Genomic DNA, 23,776 nt, shown 5'->3' on the forward strand with positions numbered 1-23,776 from the left:
AAAAAAAGCAATAATGTAGGGTTCGTTTTTTTCTTTGATAATAATTTCATTTCTTTCACATTAATGGGTTGATACGCGTTGAAAATGAATCTATCATTATTGATTTAATGAGATCTTTGAAAATTACATGAATATGACCATTGGATGGTAACAACAAAAGTACAAACCCTCGTCTAAACTAAAAAAAGAAACAAAAGGTCGACCCACCATGGAACAACTTATTAATGTAAAAAGAAGCAGCTATCATCTTCCACAAGAAATCATCACAGAGATACTCATGAGGTCCCCTGCAAAGTCTCTCTTACGATTCAAGTGTGTATCCAAATCGTGGTTCTCCGAGATCTCGAGCCCTGGTTTTGCAAAAAGTCATGTCAAAGTTTCAAGTAAGAACAAAATTACTTCCAACTATGGACTTGTTTTTCCGATTGCCACTTTGGCCTGTAGGTGTTCTCTCGACGAGGAAGTACAAGCTCAGGAAATAATACCCATCGACTCTGACTTTCATAATTGGGGTTGTTGTAATGGATGGATTTGCTTCTCAAAAGACCGTCATACGCATCCAGTCTTGTGGAATCCATCGACAAGGAAAGTCAAGGGTATCCGACGTTCACCCGCGTACATTGAGAATCGTAACTCCGAAAGGGAAAGGAGGCCAAAGCTTCACATTATCTATGGATTCGGCTATGATGAATTTACAGATGACTACAAAGTGATAGAAATAGTTGATCCAGGGCATAAATGCACTGCAAGCATTTATAATTTAAGGAAGAATTATTGGAAGATATTATGGGACTGTCCAAAATCACTTGATGACTATTCGTTTCTAGTGAATGGAGCTCTTCACTGGAAGGCTAACCATAAGCACAAGTTACCACGTGATTTTGCTACTAGTATTTTCTGGATAAACATGTCAACAGAGACATATGGAGAGTTGGGTCTCCCTGAACATGATCATAAGCATAGTATTACAAACATGCGAACAAGAATAGGGGTACTAAGGGATTGTCTTTTTGCTTCTTTCAACTATTTCTATGATCGAGTAGACGTTTGGATCATGAAGGAATATGGTGCGGAAGAATCGTGGTATAAATTTGTGTCCGTTCCGCACAATTTATGCAATGACAAATTTACCAGGCTTGTGTTCATGCAACGACTTTCAACACCACCCGTTTGGCTGTTCGAGAATGGTGAAATTCTACTCATTCATGAGCTTAAAATGGTGTGTTACAATCCAAGGAATAATACGTTCAAACGCTGGTTCCCTTCTCATGACTTTCGGAAATCCTACTGGCATAATCTTGACGAACGGCCAGAATGCTATGTGGAAAGCCTTATCTCCCTTGATTGATATAACCAGGGTTATGGTTGACCTATGATAGATGCAGAAAAACAAGCAGTTTTTAAGACTCTTTTTCAGCCTTTTAGTGTTTCTTAAGGTTTACTTTCGCAACATACACACATGCACTTATTACAACTCTATTTTTTTTTTTCTTCTTTTATGTTTATTCGAGCTCTACTTTATTTGAGCATATTCTTCACTTGATACATCAATTTTTTGGAGTCGCATCACTTTGGTCAAAGATGGTTTTTTTTTTTTTTTCAACCTTTATATACTCTACTAGTGAATTTCCCGCTTCGCGCAGTTATAAAAAAACTAATTATATTTATCCAATATTCTTTTTATAATATTTAGATAGTTAAAAAAATCAATACGGGTTGTATACAGCTATTTTCTAATGTTATGAATTATTGCAATACGGATCTCACATTTACACCAGCAAATTAATGACAACTAAACTCAACTACAACTCTAATTTTAAATCTAGCACTAAGTTAATACGGAAATTCCAAGTATAAAAGTTTATATAATGATTATTATTGCAGGAAAAAAGAAACTGCTATATACCAAAACTATTAGTGCAGCCTAGAAGAAATCAAAGTAGCAACAAAGAGAATAAATGAAGTTTAATTTAGATAAACTTGAAATCTACCCTTTTTATAGTTATGTCATAAGGTGGCAGCTACCTTCTATAAATAACTAAAATTACAAACATGAATAGGAGCAGAGGCGGACCCAAGTAGTACACTCCCACCCTTCGGAAAAAATTATGTATATATATGTGTATATACCTCGAGAAATTAATATATATTTAATTGTGCACTCTAACAAACGATAGTGTCTTTGGGGCACGTTAGTTGCAACTGCTGCTTCCCTTACATGTCACCTTGGATCGAACCCGAATGTCACTTTTAATTATTTTTTTGAGCCTATTTTTAGAAAAACAATAAGCGTTAAATGAGCTCGCCCAGATTCGAACCTTTGTCCGTCACCACATGTTGCACAGCCTTAGCCACGGAACTATCTCTTTCATTTGCTTCATTGTGTTAAATTTTATTTGTTACATATATTTGACCTATAGACTTGTATTTTCGCCACTGTTACGCTATTAGTGACCGGTCCGACACGGTATTATCCCTCGGCCGTCATTAAAATTTTAGTTGGCGTTTATGTTAAGATAATGGTGCCCTCGCCGTCTTAAAATCCCGGGTCCGCCTTTGAATAGGAGGACTGCAACAACCATTCCCTTTTCAATCTGCTGAATGGACAGTCCCATTCTGCATCCAAAACCTGAAACCAAAAATATTTAAGCCAAGTACTATAATAGAACTACTTCCCTATTCTATAGAATACAAAAATATACAAAGTAACTTCATGGGATACAAAATATAAACCAATTCGGGAACTTGCTGGCCAAATGATATTATTTTTCACAAATTATGTCGGAAACTTGGCATCTGATCTTTCCCAAGTCTATAAGGGCCCCTTGCTTCTCTAGGTAAGTCCACAGAATTAAGAGTCACCGAGCATCGATTTTTTAGCACCCATTTTGGACAGGGCATGTGCGACTTGATTACCTTCGTGGAAGCAATGTCGAAATATGACTTAGTTTTGGTTCGTAATATGCCTTGCGTCTCTTGTAACCTGACAAAGATGCCAAGGAGGTTTTGTTCTCCCTTTCAACATATCAAGAACAACCATAGAGTCGCTTTTCAGAATAAATCTAATTAAACTATTAAAAGGAGCAAGTCTGTGCGCACATAAAACCTTGAATACTATAAAACTAAACTACACCTCTTCTCGGGTATATTCATCTCTCCTTGTCACATTTAAAAGTCGTCAGAAAGTTAAAATTTTGATTTTGAAATGAAACGGGACTAACACAAGAGTCACTAGGCAGAGAAAATATACCTTCCTATATATCTTAGTATAATGTAAGGTACTGAAGTGCTTCCTTACAAACTCCACAATGGTATAGTAGAAGGCCATAATCTCTCAATTCCTTAGGAGCGGTTTGCAAGAGGATATGATGTTCACATGCTGCCAAGAGAATAATGCTCATAACAGGCAAATATAGAACAGACAAATTGTAAGGCTCTAACAAGAAGTCAACTTAGTAATAAGTTTCCATGATAATATCAGAATAAAAGCACGTTGAAATTTCAAAGTGAATTGATATAGCCAGATTGGGAAGCATTTTATATCACTCTGTAGGAGGAATCTAAATGGCTGTGGCATTTCAGTAACTACAAAAACAACATCCGTGAAACGAAACTATGGTTGTCTGTTTGCCGTGAAGAAAATCGACCAAACGAATTATATTATTCCTGATGATCTTGGGCATCGGGATCCTTGAATATTTTGTTTTGTTTTGATGCTTTTTTATAAAACACTTCATTAAACTGACAGAAGATTCACACAACATTTAATATTTACTATTGATTCGGAAAAATGGGCGGTTGATCTGGATCACAAGTTTGCAGCTCTTTAGAAGTAACAAAATAACAATTCAGTTAATCCTCAAAGGGTGTGACTTTTGAGCTCTTCTTGTTTAACTAATACTACAGAGTTATTACATTTTTAAAATGCTTAAAAAATGAGAAAATAGATAAATGATCATTCTAATATAAGGGATATGTCACATCATCGGGCCTATGTCCCCTCTTATATATATATATATATATGTGAGAGAGAGAGAGAGATATATATATATATATATATGAGAGAGAGAGAGAGAGAGAGATGAGGAGGTATATTTACAGACCTTTAGAATTTTAAAAATATTATGTTACCCATCTTACTACCACTTTTTTTAAATTTAATTTCTTTTTCTCTATTTTTTACGTCATTTGAGGGTTTTAGTCATCTAAAGTGACTTAAAGTTCATTGGAGTCAAGCCTCATTTTTTACTTGGCTATTCCCTACCCAGTAAATATTGCAAGAGTCTTATACAGTCACAAACAGTAAAGAATAGAGTTACAAGTACATTGGTTATTTCTCTATTCAAAGTGTTCTATGATACTGAAAGCTGGATTTGCTTTCTTTCAAGGAAGTGAATTTCTCTAAAAAGATGTTGAAAAAAAGTCTGAGACAACCAAAGAAGAAAACATTTTAGATTTTCAGTAGGTATACACGTCTGCAGATACCATCTAGCCCGTCTATTCTCCCACCCCAACATATTATTACCTAGGTAATGTTCAAAGTAAGTCTTGTGTTTAGTTTAGTTTGTGCCTAAAGTTTGATCTATATCCTTTCTACGTCCTCTTTAAAGTTAATCTTATTTCTGATGTGGATTTCAAAGACATGTTCAATCAATGGTCAAGCCAATGCCGCAGATATTGCAGCCTAAATACTAAGTTAACATATGTTGTATAAAAAGGCCGTCCTAAAAGCGGACAGAATTGTGCCTTCAGGCATAAGGCAAACCCTCCCTTAAGGCAGAGCTGTGCTTTCAGGCTTTAAGGCAAAACTCTACCTTAAGGTAGAGGTTTACATTAAGATAATTTTTTTTAACTCAGTTGGAATTTTGCAAACTCTGTCTTAAGGCCTAACTTTTGCTCAAATAGACCTAATTTTGTTACGAAACTCTACCTTGTGAATTATTATTTTTTAAAGAGCTGGGGTTCGAGCCCCAAACCTCATAGTATTAGGCGAAGGGGAAAGATTGAAGACCAACAATTTGAGGGACAAAAATTAAAGACCAGTGCCTTTGAAAGGCAATCCACACAACAAAAAAGTAACGTTATTGGGTCAATTTTCAGCTTCCAAATTTGGGCCTACCTACAAAAATTGGCCCAACTAAAGAATAATGCGTCATTCCATTCCCCATTAGTTCCATAGTGTTTAGGTCTCAAATTGCTTTGCTCTCTCTTTCACCAACCCTCTCCTCGTTTTTTCTATAAGCCCTAGAGAGAGAGAGAGAGCGTTGCAAAAGAGGACACGTGTCAGGCTATGGCGGCGCCGGAAGCTCCAGTTAACTATGTTGGAGTTGCCAGAAAATCCGCCGCTTTCCGTCTCATGAAACAAATGGTTTGCTTTTTTTCATAATTGCTCGTATTTATTTGTATGTAGTTAACTCAATTGTATTGCGATGCTTGAATTTTGTTGTAAATGCTTTTTTTTTTTTTTTGAATTTTAATTTTCCTTATATACGCTTGCAAATGCTTGTATTTGTATGTAGTTTACTGAATTGTATTGCAAACCTTCAACTTTTTTGTTTGATCCGTGTCATTTCAGTTCAAATTCAATAATTTTGCACGTTTGTGTACTAAAAGACCACAAAAAAGGAGATGTAAAATAGTCGTTTAATTTATATGCAAATTGAATGAAATTTTATTAATTAAATAAAACTTCTTCAATCAACTTATCTTATACAAAAATTGATGATGAAATATGAAAACAATAAAAAATAAATAGAGTAATGTAATAGAGAGAGTAAGGTTCTACATTAGATTAGTATAGAAAGGATTTGCACGATATTTAATATATTCTAGCATAGCATTACTTTGCAATTTTCATTTTGCTTTCGTATATGCTTGTAATTGCTTGTATTTGTACATAGTTTAGTTGAATTGTATTTCAAAGCTCGAACTCGTTTGTTATTTTCATTTTACTTTCATATATGCTTGTATTTTGTATGTAGTGAACTGAATTGTATTGCAAAGGCTGAGCTTTTTTGCTGTTTTCATTTTACTTTCATATATGCTCGTAAATGGTCGTATTTGTATGTAGCGAACTGAATTGTATTGCAAAGCTTGAATTTTTTTGTTATTTTCATTTTACTTTCATTGTACGCTTGTAAATGCTCGTATTTTTATGTAGTGAACCAAATTGTATTTGCAAAGATTAAACCTTTTTGTTTTTCTGATTTGATCCGTGTTCGAGTATCAATAAACAACGAAGAAGGAGATGAAAAAATAATCGTTTGCCTTATATGCAAATTGAATTACATAAAGATGTATAGAAATATAAATATGTGTAGGCTCGCGAATGCTCGAGTTGAAGGTCATGACAACCTATAAGAATAAGTTATAGATTAAAAATAAACTTTGTTTTATATGCAAATTGAATGACATAAATATGTAGAAATATAAATGTGTAGGCTCGCAAAATTGCTCGAGTTGAAGGTCATGGCATACCCCTAACTGAAATAAGTTATAGATTAATGTTTATGGGATCTCCTTTGAGACATAGCAATATTGAAGCTCAAGGCTTTTATATTTGCTTAATTTCCATAAATTTTGTAATTCTGAGAAGTGAAGGATATCAAGCGAGTGGTTTTGAGACATACTATGTGTATATGATGTATATTTTGATTCTGAATTTCCTGAAAGGTTTTCTGGTGCTCTCTATATTTGCTGGAGTTAATTGCAATGGACCGTTGATAACTAGGAACATGTATGGCAATATAGTGGTTAAATCTATTTTGTTGTGTTTGTGCTTGTACTTGAGGTTTGAGCTAGTTAATCTGCAAACTTACAGTAAATACATATATTTCTAATTTGTATGAGATGCGTTTAATAGGGATGGGAAGAAGGAGAAGGCCTAGGCAAGAACAAGCAAGGAATCAAAGGATATGTCAGAGTTCAGAACAAACAAGACACTGCAGGTTTTTCTTGGACTGCCTTATTGCTACTCTAGTAGTAATTTGCTCTGTTGCATGTCTGTAGTAGGGAAAAAGAACATCTGTGCCTTCTCCTGTTTGTGGGGTTCAACAATCAATACTTAGCTGCTTTGTTTTTGAATTATGAAATAGGTATAGGTACTGAAAAGCCAAATGAGTGGGCGTTTGACACTGCTCAGTTTGATAGCATACTTAAAAGATTGAAAGTGGTAACTCTCTTTTTCAACTTTGAGTTTTAATTTAATTAACAAGTTTGTATACAATATTTTATATGTTTAATGTTTTTTTTTGTGTTATTTGGCAGCAATCAGCTGAACCCAACAATGATGAAGGTACATTGAATTGTAAATCATTCTTAAGTTTTACTTGAACCATTTCGTTATGTTGTATGAATTCTTCTGGGTGTTTCTAACAGTAAAAGAGAAAAAAGAAGTGCAAAATGACACAGCAACAAGAACTTCCAAGGGTGAACAAGAGACTGTTGCTAAGAGTACTCGGCCTCAAGGAAGGTGAGCAAGTTAATGTTATTATATACTTCTTCATGTGTGGAGAGCTGGAACCCAACATAATAACCAAATTTTTATTCTTCTGTGCACCAGATATAAGAAAAGGGAGAGAGGAAAGCTTGTGCACGCATATTCATCTCAGGATCTTGAAGGAATTCTTGTAAGTTTACTTTTGCATGAAAACGCTGTTTCCCCTTTATGGATCGTGATTTGGGATGTAACAAGCTAACCAGCAATTTATCCTGATGTTTTCTCTATGCGTATTAGGAAGTTGTAATTTTGTTATTCGAATAAACAGTCAAGAAACAAATTAGTTTTAGGGTATTTGACCGTTCGAAACCTGTATACCTCTTCCATAAAACTAGAAACCTTGTTGATAATTGAAAGTGTTTTTTTCTACTTTTTATATGATGTAATGGTTGACTTGGGAGTGGGACTAGCTAGTCTCTCATTCAATTAAATACACAAATTGGAGACTGCATTGGCACTTGGTATCTGTTCTAGTTAGAGGGTGTGGGTATTCGGTGAAATAGTCAAGGTGTGATGAAGTTTGGCCGACACCACCACTGTCTTTTACAAAAAAAAGATGCACTCACTTGCTCATGCTTGAGCTTTATTTTGACTCATAGCTTGTAATTCATGCTCCTTTTGGCAATATCTTCAATATTTTTTTGCTTATCAAATTTGCATGTCCTGTAGGTCAAAAAGGCAAAAACAGAGACAAATGATGATCAGAAGGTACCAGATACAGCGGAGAGTATTATTGTTGCAGATGATGCAGGTAAGTTCTAAATATGTTATTTGCACTTAGGCTGTCCATTTGAATCATGAGAAATAGCATGTGGAAAATGCTGATGTTGTTTATAAATATTCTTTTAAGAGGGAGAAAGTGAAAATCCTGCTCTGGAATCACTAATTCCCTACTCCACTGCGGAGTAGCTGATTTCCTAATATCATCCACTAAGGACTTCCAAAATAACAAGCCATAATCATCTCAGTGAATAGGATGAGGAGGCTCCTCTGATCTAGTAGATATTTTATTGCTATTTTAGTTTCCGATCAAAATTATCATATCAAGGCCCAAAACAATGTAGGAAGAGTGTATTTTTGCATATTGTTTCTCTGGGTGATGGGAGTGGGGGGATCAGTGATTGGTAGGAGGAGTTTTCGGAATTATGAATAGATACTAATTGCTGCTGGTTGTTGACTAAAATAATTCCTTTGCCAGGGAATGAAGATCAAGGTGTTCCCCCAGAATGGTGGGGCTATAAAAATGGATTTGTTTCAGGAGGATTTCTTGGAAGTCAAGCTCGGAGAAAAAAGCCATCCTCGTCCGAGAAGATGCGAGACTTCAGTGACAGGACCACATTCCATGAGGAGGATCAAGAAAATCTTTATAACCTTGTGCAAGTAAGCTTTCCAACCATTTGAAGAAGAATAAATTTTACGCTGTAACTGCTAAACAACTTGAACTGCCACTGTCCCCACAACATAAATGCGACTCTACTTCTAATGAAGCTTAAATTTAAGTGTCTTATGTCATGGTATCTTTACTAACTTCACTAATACATCTATATACTATTATAACTATAACAATATTATCAGGTTCTGAATCCTCAGATAGAGTAATTCGTACATCTCTAAGATACATTTGTCTAGGTAACAATTGAAGGTCCAAGGTGTACTGTTTCGGTTATTAGAAGGTTGCAGTTTCTTAATTATTCTGATATGAATCATTTTGGATTAGCTTTCTTGCTGATGTTTCTCTAGATCAGCATATTAGCGTAAGAGAAGTTTATCAGATAATATAATGACAATGTCTTTCAACTGCAGAACACAGCCACAACTGGAAAACAAGGACTGGGTATTAAGGACCGGCCGAAGAAGGTTGCTGGTTGCTACTTTGAGGGGAAAAAGACGTCCTTTGACGATAGCGACGAAGGAGATTCTTCTGAGTCAAACCCTCCCATGAAAGAAGAATATGAAGAAATCAGTGACCCAGTCAAAAATGGTGAACCAAAATTGAAGCTAAAGAAATTGTGTAAACGGCTGTTGAAACAGGTTTCTTTAGATTGTTTTTGTCACTGATTAAGTGATTTAGGTGAAGTCTTGTCTTGACTTACATTCATTTATGTCTCACACTCCAGGCACCTGGGAACTCGTTAAAGCTGAAGCAGCTTAAAGTGCTAATTGATGAACAATCATCAGATCTTTTCTATTTCACTAAAAAAGAGGCTATTGCTTTTTTGAAGAGCAAGGTAAAGTACTTTTGTTGGCCGAATTGCCGTTTGTAACCCATGCATCTTGTAAAGTCTTTTGACAGGTGTTATTGTTCTCCGTCTTTTCAACTATCTTTGTGGATTGTTCTTTTTAGCACTGCTAATTTAACTTGTCTCCTTGTATGCAGCTTGAAGGCAGTGACAAGTTCTCAATGGAGGGGAAGAGGGTGTCTCTTTCTTAAAGAGGGCTGAAAGCATTTGCCTTGGCTGAGATTAGCTGTAACGAAATGTAGATGGCCACCAAAACTAGGTTCACATTAAACCACTTAGGTGGGAGGTTATGAGTCTTCCACCTCAATTTCATGTTATTTTTGCTGAGATGTAGCAAGGAGCAGCATTGCGTTTGGGGATTGAAGTCCAGCATTTAGGCAGTTTTTTCTTCATCCACCGACCTGCCCTTGTTCTTTTTTCTTTTCTTTTTAAATTTTTATTTTATTTTATACTTTTAACATTATTTTGGGTTATCATTGGTCTGTTATATGCTAAGGAATAGAGGTCAGTATACGTTTTGTATTATGAACATATACCCATTCGATTGTTACACCTTTTTAATTTGTTATTGCACATATCAGATGAGCACGTTTCGCCCCATATACCCCTTTCCCCAGTGGAATGACCATATATTTTCCTTTATTATTGATGAGTCTCCAGGTGGTTGACTTGGGACGTCTCTGTATGGTTGATAGTGTGAACTGCCTTGCCGCTTTGCCCGATCAGCATGTTTTCTGTGGAGCTGTAAATTGACACAAGATCATTGCATTAGTCTGGATGTGTTCAGTTTCTTTTCAGGATTGGTGGGTTGCTTTGAAAATTTGTTCTTCGTCAAGTTGGACATCGCATCTTTGCCCCAAAGGCCTTGTCTTAGATCTTTCAAAATAAGACGTATTGATGTTTTGTAGTGAACATAGAGCCTTGTAGCAATGGCACTCAGTGTTGATGTGTAATTCGTTGAATTTCTATTACGATTAGATTTCTAAATTCTGAACTTCAGACATGGTTGGAGTAGCATTCAATTCTGGGAAATACATCATCTTTTTAAGTACCATTTTGTTTTAGATGAAGACGAGTTATCAGAGGTAATTAGCTTGCACTATTTTTGTCGCTAGGAACTTCACCAAGTAATCATATCCATGACAATAAAGAGCTTCAATCTCTGCCCGTCGACCGCTCTCAACCATTGCTGCCACCTCTTCTTTGTAGCTATCCTGCCAGAAGTTGGTAAATTTCTGATTCTTAAACCAAATAATGAATAAAGAATGACGTTCCATAGTAACTGGATGCATACCTGCAAAATCTCTGATGACATCAAGCTTTTGGCAATCTGCAGATCGCGAGGTTTCAAGGGCTCCAATGATTCTTCAGGTATAAGTTGATTAATATCATCCTTTCGCAGTCCAAGCCACTTGACATTGCAAGCTAAAATAACACGAGTAACACACACTTATAAAATGTAGTATAAGATAGCAAGCACATAAAATTCAACACAACTCTAGAGAAAAGAGCACCATATCTGTATGCTTCAAGTCCCATCCCTATGCTTCCGAATTTGAAGGTGCAAAGAATTGCTAATCCAGCAGGATTCCTTAAAAATCACAACTCGATTTGTAAGAAGTTTGCTCTGCAACTATGTGGTGGCAACACTAATGAAGTCATTTATACCAGTCAACCAGCCCCAGCACGGGCAAATTGGGGAATGTCCGACACAGTCGATGAAGAAGAAACCTGAATAGGTGCAGAGATTGGAATAAGTTCATGAGTTAACAATTGAATGAAAATCCTTCTACTGTGATTCTTTGAGCTAGAACTTCAGAGTAAAGGAGTTGTCTTTTAAAATTATGTACTACATGCTAAACTCTTCACCTTACCTAGTGGCAATATCAGGGAATCCCTTGGCAGTGATCAGAATGCATGGGATTTGATTGAATACACGATCCTCAGCCAGTCGCTGGAATATAGCATGCTAAAAAAGTAGAGCTACTTTTAGTTTTTTACTACATCATTGACTAAAGTTTCCAACAAGTGATAAAATACCTTCTCCACCATAATGATATATCGTGCATCTGTCTCCATGGTTAAATTTTTCAACAAATCCAGGTCTCCAGATATAGCATAACCCGAAGATCCACAAGTAGAGCAGTCAACAACTTCCTTGTTTGGCTCCTGTAGTTAAAGAAGTAATCAACCTTAAATCACATATCCATCTTCGGAAGAAAGAAATACCAGGTTCTACATGTTGGATAAACTACCTACTTCAAATCCACGACAAGCTTAAACTGAAAACTTCAGGACTTGTACATGTAAGTACTAAGTTCCTTGATTTATAGCACAAAAATCAAGATAAACAAAGCAAAATAGTTTGTCATACACGGCCACCAGTAACTAACTTTTACCAACTATAGAAACTTGGAAACGTTAAAAGATTGACTAGGTTGGCTCATATTGAAATCAACCAATCAATCAATTGTGCCTCAATTGTAAACTAGTTAAGATCGGTTTATGAATTCTCTTTATTCATTTTTCTGTATTGGACCTATTGCATTCCAATATGACAGATCATGCTACAGGCCAAGTCAAGCTACTAATACTACTACACGTTTGATTAAATTAAGTATGAACATCTGAAATTACAACTAAAGGGTTAAGAATAGTTCCTGCAACAATAAACGACCCGCAATTGCCCCTCTGCTTGATGCCATTATTCCAAGACTATATCGGCTGCATCGAAGCAAAGCCACCAAGTCTATTCTTCACAGAAGGTAAATGAAGGACCCCGTTAAGGAAATCAAAAAACAACAAAAACCATTATTCACAAATGATGAAAAAGGAGAAACAGCATTGACCTTGGATGGTTCTATTGACCTGCAATTGAGAAGTGAAATAATCTGGTGAATCACAGAGAAGCTTGTAGTATAGTTCTCTCTGAGTCACCCTTTTCTCCTGAACCAGAATTTGGTAGCACATTTCCATAACCTTCCAAACTTGATCACAAAAACTTAGCCAGCATTATTAATTTGTCCAATAAGTAATTTGATTGTAATAAAATTTGTAGTCTTTTACCTCTTATGAATGACTTGGCACTATTCTCTTTCGTTAAAGATCGCGTGCAAAAAGAATGGGACAGGAAGATACATGAATCACCGGTTAGTAACCCTCGGCTCACTCTGCTATTGCTGGAGTTTCTACTGATCTGTATCACATCTACTGTAAATGATAAACTACCAACTTTGCCTGTAGTTGGCATCTACTATATGAATCATCTATATCCGTTTCTATTCAGGCCTATTTTATCCCAATACTGGTAAATCATTTGTACTTTGAGGTAACTGAGAGTTCACTGTTTGGCCATGGATAATTTTCATTTTTTCCGGAGTCATGCTTGGACATAGAACTGTTATTATTTCCTGGAATTCAAAAGCCCCAAATACTTGCTTTCACATTTTTTCACTCCAAATCACTCATAAAAAATTCAATATTTTTCCAAGTTGTATTCATGTCCAAACACAACTCCAATTTTCAAACAGTACCATTTTTATTTTTCCAAATACTACAATTTTTCAAATTTCACATTTTTTATGTCCAAATGCAACATTTTGTTCCAAAATGTGCATTTTCCTTCAATTTCTCTCTCTTTTGTTATGAGCAATAGACATTCTGAACACTTAAGGAAGCATAAACTCAATGGATTAATCAACCTTTTGGATTACAGAAGTTACTCATGCTTACAACACGCATATAAAGTAGGCTAAAAGTGCAAATTATAGTAGAAATTCGAACCAGTGATAGATCGGAAATTGAAGGAGAATTCGAACTTAGTGCTTTAAGAAAATTCAGGACTGCAACTTCTATTCTAGCTCGGACCTGAACACATAAATCCGATCAGAAGAGTAAAACAAACACATACTGAAATCGCGAAATGGTTTAAGTTTCAATGCTAACAGTGTTCTTAACATGATACGATCTAACACGAGCTAAAATTAATCTAGATATTGCAAACCTAAAACAAATAAATAAAAATATCCGTCTGATTTAATTAAACTTCTAAATGAAGCAATTCATACAGTCTATATACTGCTATTAATATAAATCCGATTAGAAAAGTAAACAAACACATACTGAAATCGCGAAACGGTTTAATTTTCAATCCTAACAGTTTAGTTCTTCAATGAGACGATTTAACAATTACTCTAGATATTGCAAAACCTAAAACAAATAGATAAAAATATCGATACGGATTAAATTGAACTTCTAATTTAGGCAAATTATACATTCGACACTGCTATTAATATACGAATTCGGTTTAAATTTCAATCCTAACAGTTAAGTTCTTCATATGAGACGATTAAACACGAGCTAAAATTACTCTTGAGTATTGCAAACAGTAAATGAAAACGTCAATAACTTAATTAAACTTTAAACGGAGCAAAATTCATATTCTACACTTCTATTAGATGCGATTAGATGTGTTCAGGTTCGAGCTCGGACCTGAAAACATAAATCTAGTCAGATGCAAAAACATAGACATGCTAAAATTGCGAAACGGTTTAAGTTTCAATTCTAACAGTTTAGCTCTTCACATAAGACGATTAAAAACGAGCTAGCATTACTCTGAGTACTGCAAACCATAAATGAAAATGTCAATAACTTAATTTAACTTAAAGTGAAGCAAAATTCATATTCTACACTGATGTTAGTTACCTGTGAAGGAGGAATAATATCGGCGTAACAGAGGTGTTGATCGGAGAAGAAAATGGTTGATCTGCTCAATTCTCCCATGCCCTTTCAAATGGCGGTAAATCTGCAATTTGAATTTGAAGGCTAAGTATTTATATCCGGTCTGATTTCGGCCCGCTTTTGGATACGGGCTGATTTTGGAGAAATTGCACGTTTTTTTGTACGGATTTCCCTTCATACGGACTGGTCTTTAATTTTTGTCCATCAAATCGCTGATCTTTAATTTTTGTCCATGCTTCTCATTTAATGAAAGATTGTGGGCCAAAGTACCCTTATTCGCTGATCTACCGATTCCCATCAGAGTCGAGGAAAAAAATCGCAGCATAGAAACTATATCTTGTCTGGCATAGTTCTGTATTAATTAAGTTTTTCGACATAAGTTATGTAGTAATTAATTCGCTCGGCATAAATTCATAGAAACTTTGCCTTGTCCGACATAAGTTCTGTAGAAATGAAGTTATGTCGGATAACTTAATTTCTATAGAGCTATGCCGGACAAGACATAATTTGTATGAAACTTTGCCTTGCGCATTTAGGTCATAGATCCAATTTTTTAAACCATTTTAGGGATTATTACGTAAATAAATAAGTTGATAGGGTCAAATATACCCTTCTACTTTATTTTATTGGTTAAATTTGCCCTCCGTTAGTCAAAGTGATTAAATATACCCCTCTGTTAGCCAAAGTGTTCACTTATACCCCTTGTTTGGATGGAAACCCCAAATCTCTTAAATTACCTTATTTCACTTAAATGACCCGATTCCTTTATTGACCCGCCCCGACCCGCCTATCATCATTCATCAAGCTTGAGCTTCTTTCATGGAGAAAAAAGCAAAAATGCACACCAAATGATAAACCTCAAATCCCATCTCAGATTTCACATTTAAACCCATATTTGGATGAAACCCCCAAATCCTAGCTTTGTTGAGTCAATTATACAATTTGTGATCGCACTTAGAAAGAAAGTGTTGTCAATTGTTCTGCAAATGAAATGGTAGCCGGTAGCCTGATGTAATACGCTTTGCTTCAGCCTCAACACATAGTTCACTGGAGTTCTCGAATGTGAAAGCAAGGAAAGAAACAACGGAATAAATGAGCTCCAAAATTGATCACACACCCAAAAGCTCCAACACCTCTCTCTGTTCTTGCTTCTGCTATAACAGGTACACCATACACTTGATTCGCAACCATATACTGTTGAGGCAATGTATTATCTAACGGTGTTGGTTTTGGTTGATTGATTTCACTAACATTATTGGAGTGTTGTGAATTAGTACTACCATGAGTTTGACTGATCTTGAACTTGAGCCTTGCTCTGTTGTGAAAATTGAGTCATCATGAGGTTGTTGCTCTCTGCTGCTCGCACTCGAACCAAGGTGGCAAGGTTTGTGCTGAACGGCTGACTTGGGTAATTATAAGGGCAGTGATAATAGCAGGGAATGAGCGGCAGTGGTGGTTGTTCAAGAAGAGGAGCCCTCTTTTTCTTCTTCTCTTTTGATCAGAACTTGAGCTTCTTCATGCTTTTTGTTATCTTCCAGAGAGAAGGAATAATGAGATTGTATATGGGTGTTATTTTGTATGCGTTAAAATTCATTAGGTGGGTCGGGTCGGGTTAAAATCAGATAATTTAAGTGAAATCGGGTAATTTAAAAGATTTGTGGGTTTTCATTCAAACAAGGGATATAAGTGAACACTTTGGCTAATAGAGGAATATATTTGATCACTTTGACTAACGAAGGGCAAATTTAATCAATAAAATAAAGTAGAAGGGTATATTTGACTCTTTTCCCTTTTAAAAATTTAGTAATTATACATAAAATTTTAGAAGAAAAACAAAATTAGGGATGCTGCTTATTATTGTATCCCGTTTGTTTTTCTAATCTAGAAGAAAAACTAAATTAGGGATGCTTATTATTGTATCCCATCTGTTTTTTTATTCCTCAAATAAACAAATTGATGCTTTGATAAATTCAATAGTAAGTCATAAAAATCAGAAAAAATGCATTCTCTGTGTTCCAAAAATACTACCGTAATTTTGAAAAAATAAAATAAAATATGTCTATTAATTTTGTTAATGTTTTATTAACAGATGAATCTCAGCCATCACTTTTTTCTTGGACACATGGCAAGTGTATAACAATGTATGGATTTTTACTGGATAGTTTTGTACTGGACGCGATCCGTTCCCTGGGTGAGTGAGGTAGGAATTGTTCGAAATCGAGCAAGTTTTAGGACTATTTATGGTAAATTTTACCATTATATTATACCAGTGCATAATTTTCGTTTGCTCTATCATTTACCGTTTACCCATTTATAACCATTTAATAAATCTGGAATATGCAGTAAATTTATCTATGCTTATAAATTATAATCACTAAAAGTCATAATATTTCTAAAAGCTCACTCTGATTAAAACGAAATATGTTACAGAAATATTCTTTATAGTTCATGTCTCGAATTTGCTATCAAATTATATTGGACAATTGAGATTACATGATTTACCAAAAAAGAGACCTAGAAATTGCGCTTACAGCCTACTGTTTAGAGTAACACTTAATTAGATCCAGATAGATATTGTTCATTCGATTTTTTTTTTTTTTTTAAAAAAAAAAAAAAAATCCTTTCCCTTGTACTCCATCCATACAAAATAAATGAATTTCTAACAATTTTTCTATGGTCCAAAATAAATGAATTTACAAAGTCCAAATATGTATTAGTTAATTATTTCCAATACTACCCTTCTGTCTAATAGTTTAACTTTTCAAACTCTCAACATTGACTATCTCTAGTTTTATGAAAAGTTTGAAAAAAGTAAAAGGGTAATATTGACAAATTACCCATTGATTAACTTTCTTAAGGGGTGTGCCACAACCCTAAAATTCATTTATTTTAGAACAGAGGAAATTTTCTTTAGTAACCAATGATTAATCTCTTTCTTAATTAAACAATGTTAACATAATTTAGTTAACACTTTCATACCAGTAGTTAATACTCCATCCGGTTCAAAATAAGTGTCCATAGCCTTTAGCACACAACTTAAGAAAATACTAATTTCTAAAAAAAAAAAATATTTTTACTAAACTACGGTTAATTAAGTACTACCTAGTACTCCCTCCGGATAAAAAAAAGTGTTCACTTAGCCTTTTTTCTTGGGTAAAAAAAAGTGACCACTTATTAAATCAAGAAACAATTAACCTTATCTTTTCAGATTTGCCCCTATTAAGTGTTATGTGATCAAATCCCAATGCCTATTTAATTAGAGATTGTTTAGTCAATTTACATATTTTTTTCTTGGAGTGAGTAGTTTCTTAAGGGGTGTGCAAATGGCTAGGTGGACTCTTTTTTTGATCCGGAGGGAGTACTAATTAATATAGTTTCATGGTTACATTAAAAATTTACTTATCTAAACAGGGTAAATTTTGGAAAAATAATAATTTAATTCTTTATTGATTATGTAAGTGGACAGTTATTTTGAACCAACTTAAAAAGGCTAAATGGACACTTCTTATGAAAATCGAAGAATTATACTCAACCTGTCACGCCCTACTCGGGCCTTGCTTTCAACATGGGCATCAAAACAATATAATCTAGTGCAATTTAAATGAATCATAAAAATGTAGTTTGTGAAATAAAGTCTTGAAATTTTCATATGTAAAATTCATGAAAACGTAATAAAAAATGAAAGCATAACTCACTCGTGAACTAATATCCGTCTATGAAACCTCTAAAACATGTCCGAATACTAACTACCAGGATATGGCCCCGGACTACCATAAACCGAATACTAACGCAGACTCCATGTTGAACCGAGAGAGTGGGGCTCACCAATGTTCGATAATCGAGGTGATCCTATCACCGGGGTGTATGCACCTAAAAACCGATATCCGCACCGTGAAGTGCGGTGCCCCGGCAAAAGGGACGTTATACGGTGAATAGTTCTAGTATGGTCGAAATGAAGAACATGACACAACATAGGTATAAGACATGAACCGAAACCGAATCGAACATGAGTATGAAACGTGAGTAAAGTCTATAAATCAATGGAAATACATGTATATTAACGTGGGGAATGCTATAGTATAAAATAATTGCGTGAATTCTTTGCCGTGGGGATATGAGATTTAAGTAATAATAAGCATGTAGGATCCAAACCGCATAATGAAGGTGTTGCCTCTTTTGTCGACAACCCTTATCCTAAAAATCCGAGGCGTTAACTAACCTCCCATGGAACATGATATAGTTGGCTAAGAAGGCCATGATTTTCGTGAAATAACTTGTAATCATGATTTCAATAAATAACTTGTAACATGGTTTCATGAAATATCTTGTAATATGGTTTCATGAGATAACTTGTCGTAGTCTTGCAAACATGTTCTTGATTCATGAGTAATAACAATAGTTCATAATGATATATATAATTGACTTGAAAACATGCTTGTAACTTGTTAGATAAAATCATAAAATTTCATATAAACATAATGAGAACACATGAGGAAGAATTCATGATTCATGGATTAAGCTAGGGTTCCTAATAACCGTAATGGAAGATTAGGAATACAATAACGAATAGAGATACAAAATTCATGTACATAAATACGTAAACACGGGCTACCAATATGTTGGGTTTAATGCCCTAGGATTTGTGATATGCATAGGGAAGAACGTAGAGATTCCCACATGTGATGGAAGTTCTACATACCTTAATTGCTCCAAAATCTTGAATTAAAGACTTGAATTTTGGAGAAGATTTCCTAAATCTTGATTCTTGAACCTTGAGATGGGTTTTCTTGAAAACCCTAGATTAGGAAGAATGATTTCTTGCTTAGATTATTAGAGTATATGTTAGAATTGAGTTAGAAGGGTTTGGATTGACTTACCTTGATGTTTTGGATTGTTGCTAGGGCTTGGAATTGTGAATAATGAAATACTAATAATTTATACAAAAGTGATGGAATTTACGGTCCGTATAAAGTTATACGGTCCGTATAATATGACCATATTTTATCATGGCTGGACAGAACGTTGATTTGAAGCGTCATGAAGTACGGACGAGTTATACGGTCCGTATAAAATTATATGGGCCGTATAACAAGTTCGTACAACATGATCAGTGAACGGACGCACCGTAATCCTTCCGCAAAATAGCCATAACTTTTTGAGATGGACCCCCATAATATACCGTTGGAAAGGTATTTCAAAGGGCTACAACTTTCAAGAAGGAAGTTTTCACAAATTTAACGCAAGTGCCCGAAAACAAGCCATAAGTACAGACTGTCCTAGACTTAGACGAATTTAGAAGGCCTTAAGAACTTCACTTTTTGGTTTGACTTCAAAACGACTGTTTATCACCCGAGTTCATCCCAAATAGATTCGTATAGCTAAAATATCACCTTTATACTAGATTCATACATTCATACCTAATTCGGATTTACGGGATGTTACAACTCTCCTGTCCCAAAATAAGTGTCATCTTAGCAAAAAAGATTTGTCCCAAAATAAGTGTTACCTTAGAAATTCAAGACAAAAATTGGCAAGTGTTGCACACTACATCCTTAGCATTAAAGAAGTAGTCCTATCTAATATTGCTCAATTCTGAAAAACAACATCTACTAATAAATAGGGATAATTTAGTAAACTCTATATTATATTTATTGACTTCTTAAAGGGCGTGATTTTTGCTAAGACGGCACTTATTTTGAGATGGAGGAAATATGGTACACGGTATTATATATCCCCACTAGACTAGATTAATTTTTTGTACCATGTTTAATAGAGGATAAATTTATACTTTGTACCAAATAAAGTATAAAGTGCATCCCCAGACTTAAAGATGGGATATCCATATATATCCCATCTTATCCCATTAATCCTGGGATTATTTTATCCCATCTCCTAGATGGGATAAATTAGTCCCAAGAGATGGGATAAATTAGTCCCAGGATTATAATCCTGGGATAATTTGGAGATGGGATAAATTAGTCCCAAGAGATGGAATAAATTAGTCCTAAGATTATTATCCTGGGATAATTTTATGTACGTACCAAACGACCCTTTATAGTATTAATTATTTTTCTTAATAAGTGTGAAAGAAAGCTAAAAACACCACTTAATTGGGAACTTTATTCTTCGAAACAACAAAAGGCCCTACAGATCCAAAGCAGCAAGGATTTAGATGCTGTAATCTACTCCCTGTCGATATATACAATTGTTGACATTTCAAGAAAAATGGCAAAATTTGAAGACATCAACGTCCACCCAAAATTAAAGTGCCTGTCTGCATCAAAACTGGATATCATTAACTAACCAGAATTAACTGAGCATTTAGAAAACAAGAGAACAGTTTATACAACTAGGTTTTGCCCAAAATGAACAGCAACACAAAAGTTGGCTACATACACACCAAAATACCAATACATATGCATTTTCAACTAATTATTAAAGCCAAATGTAAATCATCCTAGCTATAGTAATATTAGCAGTATTGATTTTACATAATCGTATTTAGCTTATGGCATCATACTCGCTCCAAATGATAAAAAGAAGCAAATTTTAACGATCAAATTGGCCACTGGAATATTGACAATATTACGCTTTTGCTAATCAAAGGGTAATTTGACAATATTACCCATTTACTTTTCTTAAAAGTAGAAATAGACAAATAGTTAGCCCTCTTTAGACTTTGAAAAATTCATTTATTTTAGACCAAAGAAAAAATTGCTACAAATTAACTCTTTCCGGATAAAAAAGAGTGTTCACTTAGTCATTTGCACATCCCTTAAAAATAACTCCTATTTAACTTTTAGCACCTTACTCACTTCAAGTGACAAAAAGAACCAATTTTTAACAGGAAATCATCATGAACCAGAAATTAACTGATCATTAGAAAACAAACACACACACATATATATATATAGTCTTGCCCAAAATGAATAGCAATACAAAACATATGCTTTTTCAACAAAGCTAAAAAGTAAATCGCCCAAGCAATAGTAAACATTAGCAGTAGTAATTTTACATAACCCTATTTAACTTTTAGCACCTTACTCACTCCAAATTGCAAAAACAACCGCTTTTTAACGATCAAAAGGGCCCTTGGAATCTAGCTGACTGCAAAGAGTCAGGCATGATCAAAATCCACCAAAAATTAAAATGCCTGTTTGAATTAAAACAGGATAACATCAATGAACCAGAAAATAACATTGAAAAACAAGAGAACTGATCTATAGCTAGGTCTAACCCAACATGAACAGCCACACAAAAGTTGGCTACAAACCTTTTTCAACTAAAGCTAAAAAGTAAATCGTCCTAGCGATAGTAATAATATTAGCAGTAGTAATTTCACATAATCCTATTTTAACTTTTAGCACCGTACTCACTCCAAATTGCAAAATGAGTCGGGCATGATCAAAATAATCCACCAAAAATTAAATGTCTATCTAAATTAGAACAGGATATCATCAATGAACCAGAAAATAACATTACAAAACCAAGAGAAAGATATATAGCTAGGTCTTGCCCAAAATGAACAGCAACACAAAAGTTGGTTACACCTTTTTCAACTGAAGCTAAAAAGTACTAAATCATCCTAGCAATAGTAACATTAGCAGTAGTAATTTTACACAACCCTATTTAACTTTTAGCACCTTTCTCACCTCTTGCAAACAGAACCAATTTTTAACGATCAAAAGGGCCACTAGAATCAAGCTGTCTGCAAAGAGTCAGGTACGTAAGATAAAGAACACGGTCCTTAGCACCAGTCCTGTGATTCTTGTTATGTTTGCAGAAATATTTGAGCTGTTCAAGTGTACAACAACCAAGAAACTGTCCCAATAACAAAAATAGCCAATTAATCTCTTTCTTCTTTGTTGCAATAATAGGTTTCACACTATTCTCTTGTTTACAAAATTTGCACGTAGGAAAAATAGGGTTCATCCAAATATCTGGTGCACGGTCATGCATGGAAGCTTTATTTAACGCAATAAAGCTTCCAATTTGCGCGAATTTTTCGCGCAAATTAAACTCCATTTCGTATTTTTTCTCACACCTTTTGCATTGAACGTCACCTTTGATAGTAAATATTTGGTTAGAGTAAAGTATGTTGAGACTATGAACTATAGCTCGTTTATTAGTAGCCCATGGATAAGGTGGTGAAACGGTGTCGTTTTTTGATATATTCGATAGCTTTCGCTTACGTGGCCTGCGTTGTTGTTGTGGTGGTGGTGGTGGGGGTGGGGGTGGTGGGAGTTGTACATGGGACTGTGGGGTTTGCACGGTGGGAGAAGGAAAAGAAAGAGACAATGTGAGCAAGTTATTGTCGATTTCATGGTTGTTGTTGTTGTTGTTGTCGCTAGACATTTTTTTTTTGCTGTTAAGGAAATAATGGAACTTTATTTTGATGGAATATTTATAGGCAAAGAGATACGAATAAAAAGGAAAGGGGAAGGGTTTGTTATTATGTGTAAAATGTACGATGTACGAGTAGATAAAGACGAAAGAAACAGAGTACGGTAGTAATTCCATTTGGTTTAGACTTCTTTCTTTTTGAATTTCGAAAAAATGCCCTCTTGAATTCTGTTGAAGTGGGGAATGAATTTATGATGTTTTTATCTACAACTATTTTTATAATATAAAATCTTTAGAAAAAAAATTAAAGAGAGTTATTAACCTGTTCTCATTGTTTTAATTAAGAAATAGATTAATCATTGCTCATTAACGAAATACTACAAGGGAAATAATTTCAAATGTACAACACACATATCTGGATCTAATTAAGTGCTAATTTTAACCAGTGGGAAGGTCTTTTTTTTTTTCTTTTTTTTTTTTCAATTGCATATTCCAGATTTATTACATGGTTATAAATGGGTCGACGGTGAATAATAGGGCAAACGGAAATTATATATTGTAATATAATATAATGACAAAAATTTACCCGGACTGAGTTTTGCACCAAACCAGTGAACATATACGGGGTGAATCCAGGTCCGCAACTTAAATGACCCAAAAACTAACATTTGAGACCAAAATAATCCATAAAAAAAAGTGACAAAACTACCTTCTGCGCACTAAATTAGTGCGCATAATAGGGCTAAATCGTACTTTTTTTAGGTTAAGTTCTATTGCGCACTAATTTAGTGCGCAAAGGACTAAACTGCAAATTTAATAAAATGCTCCACCCTTGTGCAATTTCAAAGTTTGGAAATTTCACATTTTTTTCATACTTTAACCAAAGATTAGTCATGTTTCAAAACGCCGGAATATCAATATTTTATATAGAACTTGATATCTTTTGCGAACAATA

The 23,776-nt window shown here is 34.7% G+C and overlaps 4 protein-coding genes across 4 annotated transcripts; 2 read left to right on the forward strand and 2 right to left on the reverse strand.

The window, feature by feature from the left end:
* Positions 1–208: 208 nt before the first annotated feature.
* LOC132031880 (F-box/kelch-repeat protein At3g23880-like) lies at positions 209–1,348 on the forward strand. Its single transcript, XM_059421757.1, has one exon. It carries the CDS (start codon positions 209–211, stop codon positions 1,346–1,348), a length of 1,140 nt encoding a protein of 379 aa, XP_059277740.1.
* A 3,832-nt stretch (positions 1,349–5,180) lies between these two features.
* LOC132030590 (G-patch domain-containing protein 1) lies at positions 5,181–10,313 on the forward strand. The gene is made up of 11 exons (XM_059420286.1): positions 5,181–5,368; positions 6,863–6,947; positions 7,095–7,171; positions 7,267–7,294; positions 7,378–7,471; positions 7,562–7,628; positions 8,168–8,249; positions 8,697–8,878; positions 9,302–9,529; positions 9,616–9,726; positions 9,876–10,313. The coding sequence occupies exons 1-11, from the start codon at positions 5,291–5,293 to the stop codon at positions 9,927–9,929; spliced, it is 1,086 nt and encodes a 361-aa protein (XP_059276269.1). The 5' UTR covers positions 5,181–5,290; the 3' UTR covers positions 9,930–10,313.
* Positions 10,314–10,695: 382 nt separating this feature from the next.
* Positions 10,696–14,525, reverse strand: LOC132030591 (meiotic recombination protein SPO11-2). Its single transcript, XM_059420287.1, is given in 11 exon segments — positions 10,696–10,952; positions 11,033–11,163; positions 11,253–11,329; positions 11,407–11,469; positions 11,613–11,707; positions 11,779–11,930; positions 12,413–12,487; positions 12,588–12,725; positions 12,805–12,934; positions 13,522–13,605; positions 14,443–14,525. Coding segments are annotated over 11 exon segments (1,158 nt in total). The 5' UTR covers positions 14,521–14,525; the 3' UTR covers positions 10,696–10,817.
* A 7,473-nt stretch (positions 14,526–21,998) lies between these two features.
* Positions 21,999–23,039, reverse strand: LOC132069475 (uncharacterized). Its single transcript, XM_059462818.1, has one exon. The coding sequence runs from the start codon at positions 22,996–22,998 to the stop codon at positions 22,153–22,155; it is 846 nt and encodes a 281-aa protein (XP_059318801.1). The 5' UTR covers positions 22,999–23,039; the 3' UTR covers positions 21,999–22,152.
* Positions 23,040–23,776: the final 737 nt, after the last annotated feature.

Source organism: Lycium ferocissimum, chromosome 9 (assembly GCF_029784015.1).
Source record: "Lycium ferocissimum isolate CSIRO_LF1 chromosome 9, AGI_CSIRO_Lferr_CH_V1, whole genome shotgun sequence".
Taxonomy (NCBI): Eukaryota; Viridiplantae; Streptophyta; class Magnoliopsida; order Solanales; family Solanaceae; genus Lycium; species Lycium ferocissimum.